This window comes from Cynocephalus volans, chromosome 2 (genome assembly GCF_027409185.1).
Source record: "Cynocephalus volans isolate mCynVol1 chromosome 2, mCynVol1.pri, whole genome shotgun sequence".
NCBI lineage: Eukaryota > Metazoa > Chordata > Mammalia > Dermoptera > Cynocephalidae > Cynocephalus > Cynocephalus volans.
In genome coordinates, this window is record NC_084461.1 from 33,760,566 (window position 1) to 33,779,134 (window position 18,569).

At 36.2% G+C, this 18,569-nt stretch overlaps 1 protein-coding gene across 1 annotated transcript in view; it reads right to left on the bottom strand.

The window, feature by feature from the left end:
• Positions 1 to 18,569, bottom strand: part of CPLANE1 (ciliogenesis and planar polarity effector complex subunit 1) — a 117,015-nt gene that overhangs the window by 92,122 nt on the left and 6,324 nt on the right. Inside the window, 9 exon segments of the mRNA XM_063086134.1 lie at positions 347 to 575; positions 7,039 to 7,212; positions 9,994 to 10,158; positions 13,183 to 13,263; positions 13,506 to 13,714; positions 14,339 to 15,108; positions 15,458 to 15,610; positions 15,785 to 16,034; positions 18,012 to 18,194. Of these exon segments, the coding sequence (XP_062942204.1) occupies positions 347 to 575; positions 7,039 to 7,212; positions 9,994 to 10,158; positions 13,183 to 13,263; positions 13,506 to 13,714; positions 14,339 to 15,108; positions 15,458 to 15,610; positions 15,785 to 16,034; positions 18,012 to 18,194 (2,214 nt within the window).

The following is an 18,569-nucleotide window of genomic DNA, read 5'->3' on the forward strand; positions in this document are numbered from 1 at the left end:
CTAAATAAACATTTTGATACAAATAAATAAGCCACTGAACTGTCCAACACAGTAACCACTAACTGCATGTGGCTATTTACACTTAAATTAATTAAAATTAAATTGAATATCTAATTCTTTGGCCTCACTAGCCACATCTTAAGTGCTCAGTAGTTAATTGTGGCTAGCGGCTACCATACTGTACAGCACATATAGAACATTTTTATCACTGAAGAAAGTTCTATTGGACAATTTTGAACTAAGGATTCCACATAATATGTAAATACCAGCAATTAGAGAAATATAAAGTACTTTAGATGATACTATTATATTATATGTTAACTTAAGCTTGTCTAAAAATACATACCTCATGAAATTGCTATCATGCTTACAGAACAGTTGGAAGGCCACACCAATTGAAACAGATGTCTTCCAGTCTCCAAGTTTATATGCCAACCACACAGCCTCTGGAACCAGGCCACCAATAAATAATAATTCAAGGGCATATTCAACTGTCCACACATTAGAGAGATTCTGATCTCTAACAACACTGGCCACCTTAGAGTGTTGCAGAGGAATAAGTCGAAGGGACTGCTCTGTGAGTAAATTAAAGGAAATAGGTATTACAATAGCATATGCTCAAACTCACGCCTCCTTACAGGGTTATACGCAGGTACTTCAAAAACTTCATGGAAAAACAGAATTGAAAGATAATACAAATCTTTCCATGTACTTTTTTTTTTTTTCTTGGCATAAACAACAAACATTTATTTCTCAGTTCTGGAGGCTGTGAAGTCCAAGATCAAGGCACCGGCAGATTTGGTGTCTAATGAGGACCTGGTTTTTGGTTCATAGACAACAGTCTTCTCTCCTGGCAGAATATGATTTTCCATGAACTTTTTGAAGCACTCTCATATTTATCTCTTCAATTAATATCTTCTACACAAAACCACAACAAGGAAGATACATACAAAATAGGCTAAAATAATACTTAACATACTCTAGAGTAGTTTTTAACCCTGGAGAATGTGCCTCATTAGTGGATCATGAAACAAACGCCAGCATTCTTAAAAAATGCAACAGAACAGAATAGAAATGAAAACAGAACAGAAAGTATCAGAGTGCATTACACAAAATAAAGGAAATACTGTTTAATGAAACTTTTCTATCAGATAACATGTACATACATATACACATTTATATGTACTTGGTCACAATGTACAATTTATTACTGTGGGCTGCTCAGAAATACATGCCTATTCCTCATACCAGATTATGAAATTTGGAGAGCAGAGCCTGCATTTTATCTGACTTTGCATTACCCATAGTGTCATACAATAAAAAACTAATTTGAGGTAATGCTCAAGCATATTAAGTGCTTAATATATCAGTGTTCATTAGAGAGTAGAAAGTATAGGGCTGGCTGGTTAGCTCAGTTGATACAACATGGTGCTGACAACACTCAGGTAAAGGGTTCAGATCCCCCCCGATTCTGGATAGCCATCACAAAAGAAAAAAAAGTGTAAAGTATGATTTTCACTAATCCTGACTAAATGACAAGATTCCAGTCTGGTTTGGGATTTAATACAAAGATGTAATATCCTTCCACCCAGCCTTCTTTCCCTAATTAAAGTAACTTGATAAAGCAACTTGAAAATACAATAAAAAACATGTTATTAAAAAAATACACATCGATAGGATTTTCACTCATTTTCTCAAAATAAAAGTGGTAAGTGACATAGATAGGTTTCTGCTCCTTGAAATGAAATGATTAGTTTTTTACATGACCTACATAGGCTATAGGTCATGTGAAGTACTGTACATGCTTATACACCTATATATATATAAGCACTATACCTATACATGAAAGCACCAAAACTTTATAGCTCTTTCAAGGCTGTCCGGTTAGCTCAGGTGGCTAGAGCGCAGTGTTATAACACCAAGGTCAAAGGTTCAGATCCTCATACCAGCCAGCCACCAAAAAATAATAATAATATTTTAGCCCTTTGACAAATTCATCTGCATAAAAACAAATTTTTTTCAATCACTGAAATGCCTGATTCTGCATAAGCAAAAGAGCCAGGAGATTGATTAAATTTTTTCCTATTTTTTATTTAGAATGAGCAAGGAACTGTATTATTAAAATAAGTTCAATGATTTAATTTTCTGAAAATTTTACTACAGTAATTTCCAGACAGTAAAAAAGTTTATGACTTTTTAAACATCACGCCAAATAAACTACTCAAATCCTCAACATATTCTGCCATTAGTTCTATTAAGAAAACTGACATGAAATTTATGCTAAGTTAAGGCTGCTGATTTTATTTTTCATGACACTGCAATCCCCCATTATCCGCAGTATCACTTTCCAAGGTTCCTGTTATGCACGCATAGTCAACTGAGGTTCATAAACAGGTAAATACAGTATAATAAGATATTTTGAGGGAGAGACAGACCACATTCACAAAACTTCTATTACAATGTATTGTTATAATTGTTTTATTTCATTATTATTGTTGTTAATCTCTTACTGTACCTAATTTGTAAATTACACTTCATCATAGGCACATAAATATAGGAAAAAACATAGTATAAATAGGGTCGAATACTATCTGTGGTTTCAGGCATCCACAGCGGATCTTAGAACATATGCCACACAGATAAGGCAGTACTACTGTACTTGGAAACTAAAGGAATTAAAGCATGTATACAAAATTCAGATATTTAAATTTTTAATAATGACAATCTTGCACATAGGAAGAGAGTGTAAAATCCTTCTCACTCACCCTCACCTCTCACTGGGAAGATATTTACATGGGGAATAGAAAGGTGTGTCTCTTTACTTTTATAAGTGTTTATAAATCTGCCCAACAACAATTCAAAAATTCTATCGCCTTTCTAGAATGCAATAAAGATCAGTCTTCCTTAGGTACATAAAGAGATCTGTAAAGATAAGGATCATGAGCAAACAGTAAAAGTCCTGTAAATATTGGATTAAAAAAAAAACACACAAGAAATTCTACATACCAGGATTTTACCTTTTTTAAAAATTTTTTTAAAAAATTTTTTCTGAAAACCAAATGTGTGTACTTCATCAGTAAAATAATACGGATTAAGGGTATTATTTGTTATCAGAAAACATAAGTACCAAAAATAGAGAATACAAGTGATACAGACCTAGGTTATGACAAGAAGAGTTTGAATATAAAACCACTGTAATAATAACAAACATGTCAAATGTACAAGGAAATAAGTCATATACATCTGAGAGTCAGGCTGGCTGGTTAGCTCAGTTGGTTAGAGCGCAGTGTTAACATCAAGGTCAAGGGTTTGGATCTCCCTACCAGCCAGCTGCCAAAAAAACCAAAAAAACAAAAAACAAATGGTGAAAGAAAAAAAAAAATCCATCAACTGACAGATGTTTTTCAGCCATGAAAAAGAATGAAGTACTGATACATGCCACAAGATGGATGAACCTTGAAAGCACCTGACAGACTTAGAAAGAAGCATAAAGGTAAGAGAAAGGAGCACAGGCTGTACTCAGAGAGAACAGGCACAGAGAGGCAGTTGCATCTGAGGTCTAACCAAGTAGAAAACAACATGGGGAAGGGAGACAGCGGAGTAGTCCAGATCCTGGAAGAAACTGAGGCATCTATTTCTCTGCTCCCACCAGCTCCCTAAGAGAAGCCATAATCAGGGCAGGACCAACTCCTCTTCTTTGCCAAGAAAGCAAAGAAAAGGAACCACTAGAGAACCCCTTCTGATCCTACCTCATGCACATGACTTTCCAGGGACCCAGAACCTCATGAAGAACCCCAGGTGAGACTACAGTTGAAGCAGTCCAAGTGGGTGAGGGTAATCCTCCATTCCTACCCCCATCCTGAGACAACCACAGAACATGAGTCTGAATACATAGTTCAAAATCCATGGCTCTATGATTGATTACATTGCTGACCACTTGTTGCTGCCTCTGTTAAACTTCTAATTACATTACAACTTGCACTACTCTAACCTACGTGTGTTATCTCCTGCTTAAAGACCTCCAATAACTTCCCATTACACTTAAAATAAAACTCAGATTCCTTACTGTGGCTCACATCAACTGGCCCCTTTTCTGATTGCATTTCCTATTACTCTCCACCTCATCCTCTAGTCTACAACCACGCCAGTCTTTCAGTTTCTCAAACACATCAAGCTTGTTCTTGTCCTGGGCTTCTGCACAAGCTCAGGTTAGAATGCTCTATGTACTGATGCGTCTAAGGCTCTTCCTTGTTAAGAGTTCAGCTTAAATTTCACCTTCTCAGACAGCACCTCCCTAAATTCCCAATCTGAAACAGTAAGTCAGTCATAGTGCATTACTCTATTTTAACAATTAACACATAATTATCACCATTTGGCATATCTAATTTAAGTATTCATTTATTTAATTTTCTGTCTCAATCTATTGGATGTAAACTTCACAAAACAGCAGGTACTCTATTTTGGTCATGGCAGTTAGGATAAATCTGTTTCACATGTTCAAAAAACAAAAACCTATGAGTGTTTTCATATTACCAATTTCATGTGGTGCAAGCTAATATATTTGCAGCAGCTAGAACACTGCCTAGCACATAGCAGGCACTTAATAAATATTAGTAGAATGAATAAACATCATAGAAGTTTATGTATTTGTTTATCTCCATGAAAGCAAGGCAGTTATCTAGTACAGAATTAGGTGCCCTTTGACTGTATTAATGAAATGATTAAATAGAAAAAAAGTAAATGGTCCAAATTAAATTATAAAAGTAAACGGTCTAAATAAAATTAAATTCTACAGCTGGCCAGTTAGCTCAGTTGGTTAGAGTGCAGTGTTATAACACCAAGGTCAAGGGTTCGGATTCCCATACCGGCCAGCCATAAAAAATTTTTAAAAACCCAAAAAACTAAACTCTAAATTAGCAGACTCAAGGGGCTTCCAGTCAAGATGGTGGAAAAGACAGTCCCCAGCATCACTCCCTCCCACAAAGCAACCAATTTACAACTATTAAAAACCAACGACAGCCAAGCTGGGGCCACTAGAGTTCAGGGCAAGAGGAGAAGAGACCTACGGAGTTCATGAAGGCAGAAGCAGCCAAGATGACAGAAAAAAGGACCGCTCCAACCATTTCAAGCCCAGGCCACTTTAAGGCTGGAGCTGCTGAGCACACAGAGAAAGAGTTGGCAAAAGCTGCAGCTGTGCTCTTCCTATGAAGTTGCTTGGAGGTGGCAGGGGAGAAGAGGGCCTTGCTGACCTCCAGGCCAGCAAGACTATTAACAGGGTTCCCATGGACCCACATAGGAGCAAGGAGCCACAGACAACTGAAAAAAGGAGCCACTAGAGGCTGCTGAGCCACTGCAAGGGAGTGGTGCATGGCCTGTCCTATGGGAAGTGTTTGGAGTGCAGGCAGTTGGGGAGACAGGCCACCCAGGGAACACTGGGGCACAGCATGGACAGCTGATCTGCCCTCTAATCAGCACAGGCCCATTCAGTGGAGACTCATCAGGAATACAGAACTGCAGGAGGTGCAGTTTGCTGAATAGACTCAGGCCCAGAGCAGAGTTTCCACATAACCCAGGTGTACCAGACCTCATGAGACCTGGAAGTGCTTACAAGGTCAACAATTAAAACCTGAGCTGCACAAAAAGCCTTCCCCAAGGAGTCAGCAACAAAGCAGCAATTTAGCTCAACCACAGGGCTCAAGCGCTGGTTCCCTTAGGAAGTTCCCCCATTTTAGAAATAACCAAAGGACAATATATTAGTTCCAGTGCAGAGTTTAAGTGGAAGGAAAAGCAAATTATCCGACACAGAACTGAAAGAAAAACAAAACACCCACAGATCAGAAACAAAGTTTGATATTAACCAGTAAAGTTCTAACACCAACAAAAAACACCTATAAAACCTACAAGGACCGGATGCCCCCTGGGCTCCCAAGCCAGGGAGAGGGGAGGGCCGTGGGCCTCAGCCAAGCCCCCCCAACAACCGCAACCAGCCCAGCAACAACCACCGAGCTGCCACCAGAAGCACCCCAGGTTCCCAAGACAGGGCAGTAGGGGACTGAGGGCCTCAGCCATGCCCCCCACATCTGCAACCAGCCCAGCAATGACTGAGCTGCCACTGGAAACCCCCAGGTCTCCCCTGCCGGAATGAGGCAGGTACAATGGGCCTCAACCATGCTCCCCATCCTTCCTCCTTCTCCCACCCTATTTCCCTCCCCCTTTCCTTCTCCCCCTACCCCCAACTGCTCTGCAACAATATCTTAGAAGGTAAAAAACTAATAATATTAATAAATTTTTTAAAAATTAAAAAATTATCAGACTCAAAATTTCTTAAATTTCCACATTTATATATATATGAACACAGCAACTCTTTCACTTTAAAAACAGAAACTGGGGGCCGGCCCGTGGCTCACTCAGGAGAGTGCGGTGCTGATAACACCAAGGCCATGGGTTTGGATCCTATATAGGGATGGCCGGTTAGCTCGCTGGTTGAGTGTGGTGCTGATAACACTAAGCTAGGGGTTAAGATCCCCTTACCAGTCATCTTTAAAAAAAAAAAAAAAAAAAGAAAAAAACCACAAACTGGGCTGGTCAGTTAGCTCAGTTAGAGTGCAGTGTTATAACACAAAGGTCAAGGGTTCAGATCCCCTTACCAGCCAGCCACCCAAATAAAAAAAAAAAAGGAAACTTTATAAACACCCATTTTTCCAATTTTTGTGATTATAAAATATCCATGTTCAATAAAAACAAATCCAAGCAATTACCTTTCTCAGGTTCTGTTCATTCAAAAATAGTCATTCAGTAAGGGCTGGCCAGTTAGCTCAGTTGGTTACAGCACAGCCTTATAATACCAAAGTCACAGGTTCAGATCCCCACACCAGCCAGCCACCAAAGAAAACCCAAATAATCACTGAGCATCTTCTATATGTCAGGCACTATGATAGAACAGTACTGTTTCCACAGAATAATAATCTCTGTATAATATGACTTAATATTACATTTTATGCAAAAAGAAAGATGAGGAAATTATTTACCATATATTACCTGTTTCTATATGAAGTGGAGGAAGAATATTCACATTGTGAGGTGGCAAAATGCAAAGCAGCTGATTGGTGAAGTAGGCGGCCATGAAGCGAGCCATGGATTGGATAACTGTTATTGCTGCCTCAGGATGAACATTTCCTCTCAGTCCAGACTCACTGTGAGACTTCTCAGGAACTAAGGGACACAGCAAATGACCAAAGGAGATTCTGATCAAACTATCAAAAAGTAGTAATATTTAAGTTCTCAACATTATACAAGAAGAAAATTATAATTAAAATGTTTTTTCCGAGATGAGTACCCATGGCCTATACAAGCTAAGTTATAATAGATAGGTATCCATACTTCTTGAAGACAATAAGAACAAAAATGATTAGTTCATAATAATGAGCACATACACTTAGGAACTGTTCAAAAGTGTGTTAATAAATGTTTGCTGGTTTGTTTGCTTTTTACAAAGGGGATCTTGAAGAAATTTTATTATCCTTCAAGCAATATTTTTCATTTGGTTACTATTTCTTCACAATAATGTTAAAAATACATAGGTAAACATTTTTTTCTACTGAGTAAAAGTTACTGCGGAATTATACAAAATCAAGAGTTCCAGTAAAACTCAGGAATAAACCCCTTAAGTAGGGAGCAACCTGATTAAAAAGGATACTGTTGCAGAGTAAAGCTGCATCAACTCAGAGGTAAAAAAATTTGAAAGGGTAATTCTGTAAACAGCACAGTGATGAAGTTAATAATAGCAACCTTATGCAACAAAGATTAAATTATAATTTTATACAATGATTTAGTAAGGTAGATGTGAAGAAAAGAGTTAACAGAGCAGGACTGACTGCTTAAAATACCTGCTTATAAGGTTGGCCTTTGGCTGGCATCTGGGAACTTGGATTTTGGGGGGATTTCTACCAGACTGATAAGAGTGGCTCACTGGGCCTAAACTTTTCAGACAATGTGGTTTATGCTGAGAACCTCTTTTCTGAGAGTGGTATGTGGACTTTTAGTATGTGCTAGGGAGAAGACAGTCTATGTGACCAGCCCCCAGTAAAAACACCTGAGTGCTGAGTCTCTAATGAGCTTCCCTGGGATACAACATCTCACATGTGTTATCAGAACTTCACTAGGAGAATTAGGCACATCCTATGTGACTCTACTAGGAGAGGATTCTTGGAAGCTTCTGCCTGGTTTTCTCCAGACTTCGCCCCATGCACCTTTCCCCTTTGCCAATTTTGCTATGTATTCTTTCATTGTAATAAATCAAAGCTATGAGTATGACTACATCCTGTGAGGCTCCTAGTGAATCATCAATCTTGGGGTGTAGTCTTGGGGACCCCCAACCCAGTAATTATATGCTTAATATATTTTAAACAATCATCATTAAGAATTAAAACAGACAAATTACAATAGGTTCAACTAATCTTCAAAGTTAAATCATGTAAGGATAATATTGTTGGAAAAAATGAAAAACAGCCATTCATTTAAAAAGCCCTCTGTAAAAGTTTTTCAATCATACACAGCTAGTGGACCTTTCTGGAGGGCAATTTCACAACAGGTATAAAAGGTCTTAAACCATGAGTACTCTTTGGTCCAGTAACCTCATTTCTAGGAATTTATCCTAAAGAATTTATTAGTAATGCTCACAGATATTTATGTACAGTGCAGCATTATTTAAAACAGTAAATATGAGACAAAAATCTCAAATGTACAATAATGGGAAAAACATTCAATGGATTTTTTTTTTTAAGAATATTATCGACACTGGAAAATATTCATCATAATATTAAATTTTAAAAGATTACAAAACAGGGGCCAGGCCCGTGGCGCACTTGGTAGAGTGCTGCGCTGGGAGCGTGGCTAACGCTCCCGCCGCGGGTTCGGATCCTATATAGGACTGACCAGTGCACTCACTGGCTGAGTGCCGGTCACGAAAAAACGACAAAAAAAAAAAAAAAAAAAGATTACAAAACAGAATATACAGCTCTGATTATATACATATACATGTGTCAAAAAGCCCTAGATGGGGCCGACCCATGGCTCACTCGGTAGAGTATGGTGCTGATAACACCAAGGCCCTGGGTTTGGATCCCATATAGGGATGGCCGGTTAGCTCACTGGGTGAGCATGGTGCTGACAACACCAAGTCAAGGGTTAAGATCCCCTTACCAGTCATCTTTTAAAAAAAAAAAGCCCTAGATGAAAAAGTGGTGCACTTATAAGTGATTTTTTCTTCATACTTTTCCATATTTTCAAAATTGTCTAAAATGATTATGTATTATCTACATAATGAACACAAAAATTTTAAAAGATAAAAATCACAAGATTAAAAAATCTATAAATAGTGGTTGAAACCATAAGGAATGAAGTCAGTAATGACTCCATTTATTAAGTTCTCATACACTGGGCCTTTCAGACACATTCAAATGTGTAGTACACATCTAAGAGTCTATCGCCCTATAACGATTATAAACATATTATGTGTTCATTCATATATTTCTTTCCCTCTGGTTACTGCTTAATTTAAACATGCCTCTTTGAAAAAGGGCAATCCAGATACTCTGCAGTCCCTTAAACAGATATTTTTAAAAAGACCCAGAATACCTCAGAAAGTGATTTTCATGGCTTTACTAAACCATGTAAAGCAACAGTTAAAGAAAATATAAATACATTAAGGAAAAACGCTTATGTACCTGATACTATGTCTAATAAACATCGCTGTGAGAAAAGAATTATATGAGTTCAGCAAGCAATTACTGCTAAACCCTGGGGATCCTAAGATAAAAGCAAAACAAAACACCAACACGATCCTTGCTATTGAGAGGCTGATAGTCCAAAATCCAACATAACTTAGTTATCACAGAGGCAGAACAGCCAATTTTTATGGATAAGCAATTTCACGTCTAAACCTATAAATACAAATCAATAAGATTAGATAATACTGAGCTTTAAAAAGCATACCTGAACAATCTTCATTTTCTTTTACAGGTAGTTGGGACCATCTCAGTATTTCTCTCACTAGCTGATCACACAATCCTTGAGCATCATTTAAATTATAGCTATAGAGGTGGCAGTATAAGAGAGAAAGATAATAGCGCATCTGAAGAAAACATGTCCTTTTTCCTCCTGAAACAGAAAGGAATTAATCTTACCTTAAAAGCGTGTTAACGCTTTTGGTCTAGTGCTAGATAGATGAGACTGTGCAATTTGTGAAAATTCATCAAGCTGTATACTCATGATGTGCAAACTTTTCTGTTTTCTATATCCGTTTTATACTTCAAGAAAAGATTTTTAAAATAACAGGCCAGCAATACTTTGCTCTTTTTCATTTTAAATTCGAAACAAATTTATTTTCTTTCATCAGGCCCTAGGATCGCTAATATTTAATCCAAAGAGAGTTGCAAATTCTCATGACTTCAGCACTAAGGTCCACTAACAACCTCTATCTCAAATACACATGGTATAAAACAGAAGGGAACATGTCACAAAACCCCTAAGGAACCATACATATATCAAAGAGATAATCAAAGAGACTTCCTGAAGAAGAAGAAGCAACTACCCAATAAAATAGGAGCTCTGACAACCGCCCTCAATATCTGAGGTGGGCTGGCTGGTTAGCTCAGTTGGTGAGAGCCCAGCCTTATAACACCAAGGTCATGGATTTGGATCCCTGTAGCAGCCAGCCACCAAAAAAAAAAAATCTGAGGGGTATTTAGGACTGAGACTTCCGGTTGTCTGCCTCTTTTCCATTCTTCCTCAGTAGAAGAATTCCAGTTTTATTGGGGTTACAATGCACACAGATCACAATTTTTCACTAGATGCAGCCATGTGAAAATGTGACTAAGACTGAACCAAGAGATAATGTTGTGTAGAATTTCCAGAAAACCTGCTTAAAAAGAAGTGTCTCAGCTAGAAGATACAATCTTTCTTGCCCCTCCCACCTTCCTCCTCTCTGCTGCCTGGAATATAGATGTGATGGTTAGAGCTCCAGCAGCCATCTTAGCCAGTGTAATAGCCTTAAGATTGGAAGAAATCCCCTAAGGACAACAGAGGAGAAAAACTAAAGGAACCTGGGTCCTTGATGATACCATGGAAACACTAAATCAGCCCCAGACTGTCATCTTCTGGCCTCCTTTCATAAGGAAGAGAAATAAACTTTCTTGTTAAAGCCACTGCTACTTTCAATCTCCATTACTAGAAGCCATTCCTAACGGGTACAGTTGGAAATGAAATGAAATGAAATGTCCACAATGGAACTCTTTTTTTTTTTTTTTTTTTTTTTTTAAAAAGATGACCGGCAAGGGGATCCCAACCCTTGACTTGGCGTTGCCAGCACCACGCCCAGCCAGTGAGCGAACCGGCCATCCGCATATGGGATCCAAACCCGGGGCCTTGGTGTTATCAGCACCGCACTCTCCCGAGTGAGCCACGGGCCGGCCCCACAATGGAACTCTTTATAAAGACTTTTATTCATCCAGGACTTCCTATCTCACTGAATGCCACTCTTCTTCATCCAGTTGAACAACAGCCAAATCTGAGAACTGTATTAGACCTCTTTCTCCAAATCTACTCTCAAACCTATTAAATATCTGTCAAATATGAGGATACCTCAAAAAGTTCGTGGAAAAATGGAATCAAAAGATAATACGAATCCTTCCATGAACTTTTTGAAGACCCCTTGTATTTGTGATCTCCATTCTCCATTATCCTTGATATTGCTTTTTGGTTCAGAGCCCCCTCATCTGACTGATTTTCTTGCTTCTAGGTAAAACCCACGTCCCTATAACACCCTCCTGCAATTGATCCTCCACACTGTGCCAAAATGGTCTTTCTAATGGCCTATATTTACTCGAACAGGTCCCTTTCCTACCTGAAGTGTCTTCACTGTCTTCAGGATAAAAATCTTAATTCCTTGGCACTCCATGCAAGACCTTCCTTGATCTGTTCTCTACCTCTCACCTTAGCTCTCACCATCCCCTCAGCAATATTATGTACATATATCACATAATCTAGTCCTAAACTACCTGCAGCTTACCAAATTGCCATGCTTTCTCAGGCCTTTGTGTTGTTGGAATTCTACATCCTCTGTTAAAACATTCTCATTACCTTAATTGGACAATTTCTACCCAATTTTAAACGTCAATTCCTACAAGTTTTCCCCAGACTGATGCTTGCACTGCAGCCTCAGATTGCGTGAAGTGCTCTTCTACACTCTCCGTGCACCTACCATACCACATAATGATAAAGGTGATTATGGGCAACTTGAGGATAAAGCTGTTTATTTCAGTTGTCCCTAGTGCCGAGTACAGTGCTGGGCACACAGCAGGAACTCAATAAATACTGGTTTAGTAGATAATGAATGAAACATGCAGAGCCACAGCAGTCACAAAACAAATTTAATTGGCCAAATCTAACCATGTAGTTGTTGTAGTCAGGGCTAACTCCAGGGTAACCAGCTGAGAACCTCTGTCATCTCAGCCACACCCTCAGTCCTATATCCTAAAAGCTATCACCAGTTTCTAGAACCAACACCTCTATATCCTTATCAAAAATTCCATGTAGGGGCTGGCCGTTTAGCTCAGTCGGTTAGAGCGCAGTGTTGTAACACCAAGGTCAACGGTTCGGACCCCCCTACCAGCCAGCCACCAATAAAAAAACTCCATGTAGCCCACACTTAACAATACGTTCAACTTAATTTTAGGAAATTCTTAAAGTTAAATTACTCCATGTTTCTCTAAGTCTATAAGAAGGTGGTGAAATATTTGACCTCTAGTTTCTCATTTAAGTTTTGCAGTCCCTCCAACTGACCAAAAAAACACATTATTTAAGATCTAAATAAAAAAAAAAAAAGATCTAAATCTCATTCTTTCCCCTATTAACAATTAACCATAGGTTTCATAACTAACCAAAAAAAAAGACACAAGTAGACTTATGTACAGATCGCTAAAAAGATTCTTGGTGCTACAAATTCCAAAACTAAAAATAATTTTAAATAAATATTTATGACAGTCAAGCTGCCTAAAATATGTATTCAATTTGGGCATTAAGATACCATAAGCACTCTAAAATTTGGAATTATTTTTTAGTTATGCAGCAAGTTAAAATATGTTCCTACCAATGTTATGGCACATATTATTTAACACTCCCCACCTTTCTCTTGGATTTCTTGTAGAGCTTTCTTCCAATGCTGAACAGACTTTTCATATGATCCTAATAGGAAACACTCTTCACCTAGAAAGTTTTTAACCAATAAAAGTTAATTAGACACAGTTAATTAGACATAGTTAATTACATTACTTTATAAAAATGTACTTTGTTTTAAAATTCAGTGAATACATTTTAGCCAGAAATTATTCTGAAAAACAAATAATTGCAACCAATTAACAAATCAAAGCCCAATTAACTATATCACTTATAAGTGATATTATAAGTGAAATTATAAGATATTATATGTGAAATTATAAGATACTGACCATAGATAGATTTAAGTTCTAAGGTTTGGTTTAAGCAATCTCCAGCAGTCTGTAAGTTAGCCTGTATATGACATAACAGGGACTTGACAGTAGATTCTTCATGTATCACCTTTTCAGTTAATGGTCTGTCGCCTTCATGAACTCTTTGACTTAATAGTGCTTGATACCATAAAGTTTTTTTGTACAGTACTCTCCAAAGAACAATCAATCTGCACATAAAATTAGGTAATCATCAAAACCAAATTTCACACTGTAGAGAATGAGTTTAGTTCCCTTCTTCGCATTTTTTGCCTGTATTCTTCACTGGCATAATAACATATATATAAACTGATCAGATTTAAATACAGTACAAAGTCCAATAATCCAAAAATGAATAATATCTATACAAAAATCTTCATAAATATTTTATGCACCTGTGGTCATTTTTTTATACTACTAAACCAAATATTTCAAAAACACCATGGTTGCCCAAGACTAAAAAAAGATGTGTGTTGTATAACATTTGGCATATATCCTAAAAAATTTTTTAATGGACAAATAAAAATTGTATATATTTGTTATGTACAACATGATGTTTTCAAATATGCAATTAAATGTTTTTTAAATGACATAAAATCTACAATGCTGAGTGCTAAAGAATGCAGAGTATCTATAAAGGGTGACAAAAATATTCTGGAATTAGTGCTAATAGTTTCACAACCTTATAAATAAACTAAAAACCACTAACTGTACACTTCAAAATCGTGAATTTTACAATATGGGAATTATATCTCAGTTTTAAAAAAAAAATTATAATGCTAATGATGTCCTAATACTAAAGTAAGTAATTATACCTGTGTCCTGGCTGTTGAACACGATTTATTACTTGAGGACGAATCTTGAAAGATGAGTTCCAAGACCAGTTTTCTTGAGAAATGCCATCTCGAAACATTTGAAAAATAGGTACCACCAATGAGTCTCGATCTGCTGTTCTACTTCCATCAGTTGATGCTGAAATAACTTCAGGTTGAAGACTGTACACACCATTTAAACTGTCAGCTACCATTTTCAGTAAATAAAAACAGGCTAAAAGTTTCTCTGAGAAAAACTGACCCTTTTGTTGCTGGGTCAGCAAAAGCTTAATAGTATTTGAAGTCAGCTTTATCAAATGTCCCACATCTTGTTTGTATCTCACATCCCAATACTGGATTGATAAACACCGATGAAAAAGTTGAAAGATACCAAGTACCCATGCATTATGTCTTGGGCTCTTGCTTAAAAAAAAATCAAGTTTGGGGAAAGGATATTTTACAAATTGAAGAATGTAGAAAAAATGAGTGATACAAACTACTGTGTAATTTAACATTAAATTTTTTTCTGTCACATTTTTTGAAATTCCTATAGTCCATGCTGCAAGTAGATTTTTCTGAATATAATGCAGTTCTGTAATGGTTCCATCTGTTTCCTCGGTATCATCCTTTGCACGTATTGTATCAAACATAGATGCAAATTCCAATCTTCCCTCCTTGACGCTACTAAACAGCAGATTATTTTTTTGGTTCCAAAAAGGAAATAAGTTGTTTGGAAAGTGTTTGCCTTCGTTAGTTTCTTCTGCTTCAAAATCCTATAACATGATGGAAAAAATTATACTTAATACTATTTGATACCTCACAAGTAGAATCACTTTGGTGTTCTCAAATTTCTCTTCCTTTTGGGCCGAGCCCGCGGCGCACTCGGGAGAGTGCGGCGCTGGGAGCGCGGCGACGCTCCCGCCGCAGGTTCGGATCCTATATGGGAATGGCCGGTGCACTCACTGGCTGAGTGCCAGCCACGAAAAAGACAAAAAAAATAATAATAAAATAATAAATAAAAAAATAAAAATTTCTCTTCCTTTTAACCGGAAATGAAATATGTTTATTGGAATAAAGTCAATACATAATTGCTCGAATAAATAAAACACTGCTACTAAGTACCTGAAAATCTGTTTTTCCATTTAACTTCATTATTTCTTCTGCCTGTAAGAATTTGGGGACAGTGGAATCAGCTGAACTTTCATTTCCTTGGTGTTTTAACAGGCTAGACCTTAAGGATTCCAGTGATTGCAAGTTCAGCCCTTTGCCTTTTGGCTATGGAAGACAAAAAAATTTCCAAGAGCAAAATTTTATCTGTAATTCTTTTACAAACTATTAAAAATTGTATAGATAACTGTATACAATTTAAGGGCATTACAATCAGTATAATTTTAAATTTAAAAGAATAAGAAAGCAACTTTTATCAACAATACCAAATACCAACTATACCTTAGACAATATCACACTTTGGTATGTTTTCTCAAGCCTTTGGGTTGAATCAAGTAGAAGTGATCTCATGAGCACTGATGGAGACAGGTTATCAAGAAATCGAAGGGTTGTGACCATGTATCCATCAGAAACAAGGAGGTAGGGTAACCTTGAGTGTGCTTTTATAGAAAATCTCTGTCTCATAGGGTCACTATCAGAAGCTGACGAATCTACAGAATTATTTGAATCTTGAAATGTAAACTGCTGTGGTCTAGAAACAAACATCAAAATTCAAGAACCAGTAAGAGAAAGATCTTAAAGGCAACAATCATATTTTTCCAAAGAAAAAGCAAAATAACAAAAGTTACAGAATGATGAAAAAGCAAACTGATGAAACACACGCAAAAATATTAAATGTGTGTATACGTCTGGAAAACCTAACATAGTGACTAAACGGTGTATAGGTTTATATGTTTTTAAATTTCTTTCTTGAATGGTGGCATTTACTCTATTTTGTTTTTAATCTACACAACCTATTTCAGAAAAAAATTAAGGCAGTTTATTTTTACTGTAAAGAGTTAAATAGTTAACTTTCCTTCTTACCACATATTTAAGTATACTTATATGAATATAATTATGAGCTATTAGTATACTTGTTATTAAGGAAAAGAAAGAAAAGAAATTAAAAAGGACATTTGGAGAGGATGGTAGTGAGTAAAATTTTACAGCTTAAGACTAAATTTGACTGAGTTTCCACATAAATGTGTTTATTCATTATTATTACGGTATAACTGATTCTGTACTCAACATCATTGTTCATTACATTTGGGGTTCTATAAATACAAAGCAAACAAATCATTAAAATATAATTTTTTTCTGGTTAGAAAACCATTCAAATACAGATTTTTTTTTTTTATTAGCCAAAAGGCTAACAATAAGAGGTTGGTTAATTATAGAATGTACACACCACGGAAATCTGTAGAACCATTAAAAAATAATGCCTGACATGGAAAAATGTATAAGACACTGTTAAATCAAAAAAACAAGAGAGTAAACAGCATATGCCATATAAATTATCTTGTTTTTAGAAAAAAAACTAATATTGCTACTATTATAAATGTTATGCAAATATTTTTAAAATTTGGAGGACAACACACTAAAACAATAATCGTTACTACTGAGATGTAGGATTACAAGAATCTTTCATTTTCTACACTTAGTTTTGTAACATTTGATTTTTCAATTTAAATTTTTAAAAATAATGAATATGCATTACTTTTGTAATCACAAAAAAGCAATAAATTTTGAAAGGCCCCAAATATTAATTTTATAGGATAATGTAAGAAAATTCTAGTCAATTATGAATTGGACCATAAGAAGTAAGGAAAAAATACTTTCACTGCAGGAAGTGACAAATTTTTCCATTAGAATTATCTATTGCTAAAAACTAAGCACCACTTTTGGCTAGATATAATCAAGGACATAGCCCACCTCAGATTGCCTTGTGTAATGCAAAGAGAATAGATTAATTCCAAAGGTCTTTTCCAATTTTGGTTTTGTAAATAGCTGTGTTTATAATACATATAATACCATCAACATCAATAACAACAAATATTTACTGAGCACTTCATGCCAGAACTGTGCTAAGTGATTTATAATTATGGATTACCTTACTTCATTCCCTCAACCCTAAGAGACAATGATTGTCTTCCTCATGTCACAGTAAAAGAAATAGAAGCTTAAAGAATAACCCAAAGTCATACAACTAATAAGTAGAAGAACCAATATTTGAATCTTGACCTAACTCCAAAGCCAAACTGCTACCTCATTCCACAGTTAAAAATAAAATATGGTTAAATTCTAAAGTCTTGTATCCATTTCCAACAAGTGATTCCCTTTTGAAAAAAAGTGAATAAATCCATATGTCTTATTAATTTATCTAAGTGCTATTCTTTTATAACAATAAATGCTATATCATACTTTTATTAACTTTCATATCAAAGAAGATAATTTTTTTAGTGCTACTGAATATTTAAATAACTTATACTCACATAGTCACAATGTCAAATTTTCACCAGGATTAAGCCACAAAAAGAAATAGAAAAAAACTATAAATAAGAAACATTGAGATGATAGACTCAAAGAAAGACAATTTGAGAGACGAAATTATTTTTTAAAAATACACAATAAAAGAAACACGAAAAGAGAAAACTTCTGTAAACAAATTAAAACAATTCAATTGTCTCACCTATATGTTATTAGTGGATGAAGAGGAATAAATTCTGCTGGCCCAAATTCTACAGAGCAGCCAAATGTAATTAATGTCAGCAATTCACCTTGGCAGGTCAATAAAACCAGGGAGCCACGTTTTAACATACAAGCCAGAAAAAGACTATCATGCGTCCAGCTGATATCACCTACCCAGTAGGACCTAGAAAAAGCAAGAGTCAATATGTTTAGAAAGAACACTCTATAATGTCTTTGACAATTTACAATAGGCTACACCAAGCAGGGGTGAGACATTTCAAAAATGAGGGCAAAAGAATGGATAGTAGTCAATTGCCACACACTTTCCATGAATTCTACTTCCTGAAAAAAAGAAATCTGCTCATTAACATCTACTCAAACAATATTCCAATCAGAAATTTATTTAGATTCATAAGAAATTCAGAAAGTGAAAATACTCCCTGAATAGTTGAGCTTTTTAGTCACTCACATTTTAATCAGAATAAATTTTAATCCTATTGGAGTCCACAACCAAGATCTACTGATAGATTTCAAGGCCATGCCTGTCCTCTCTGGAGCT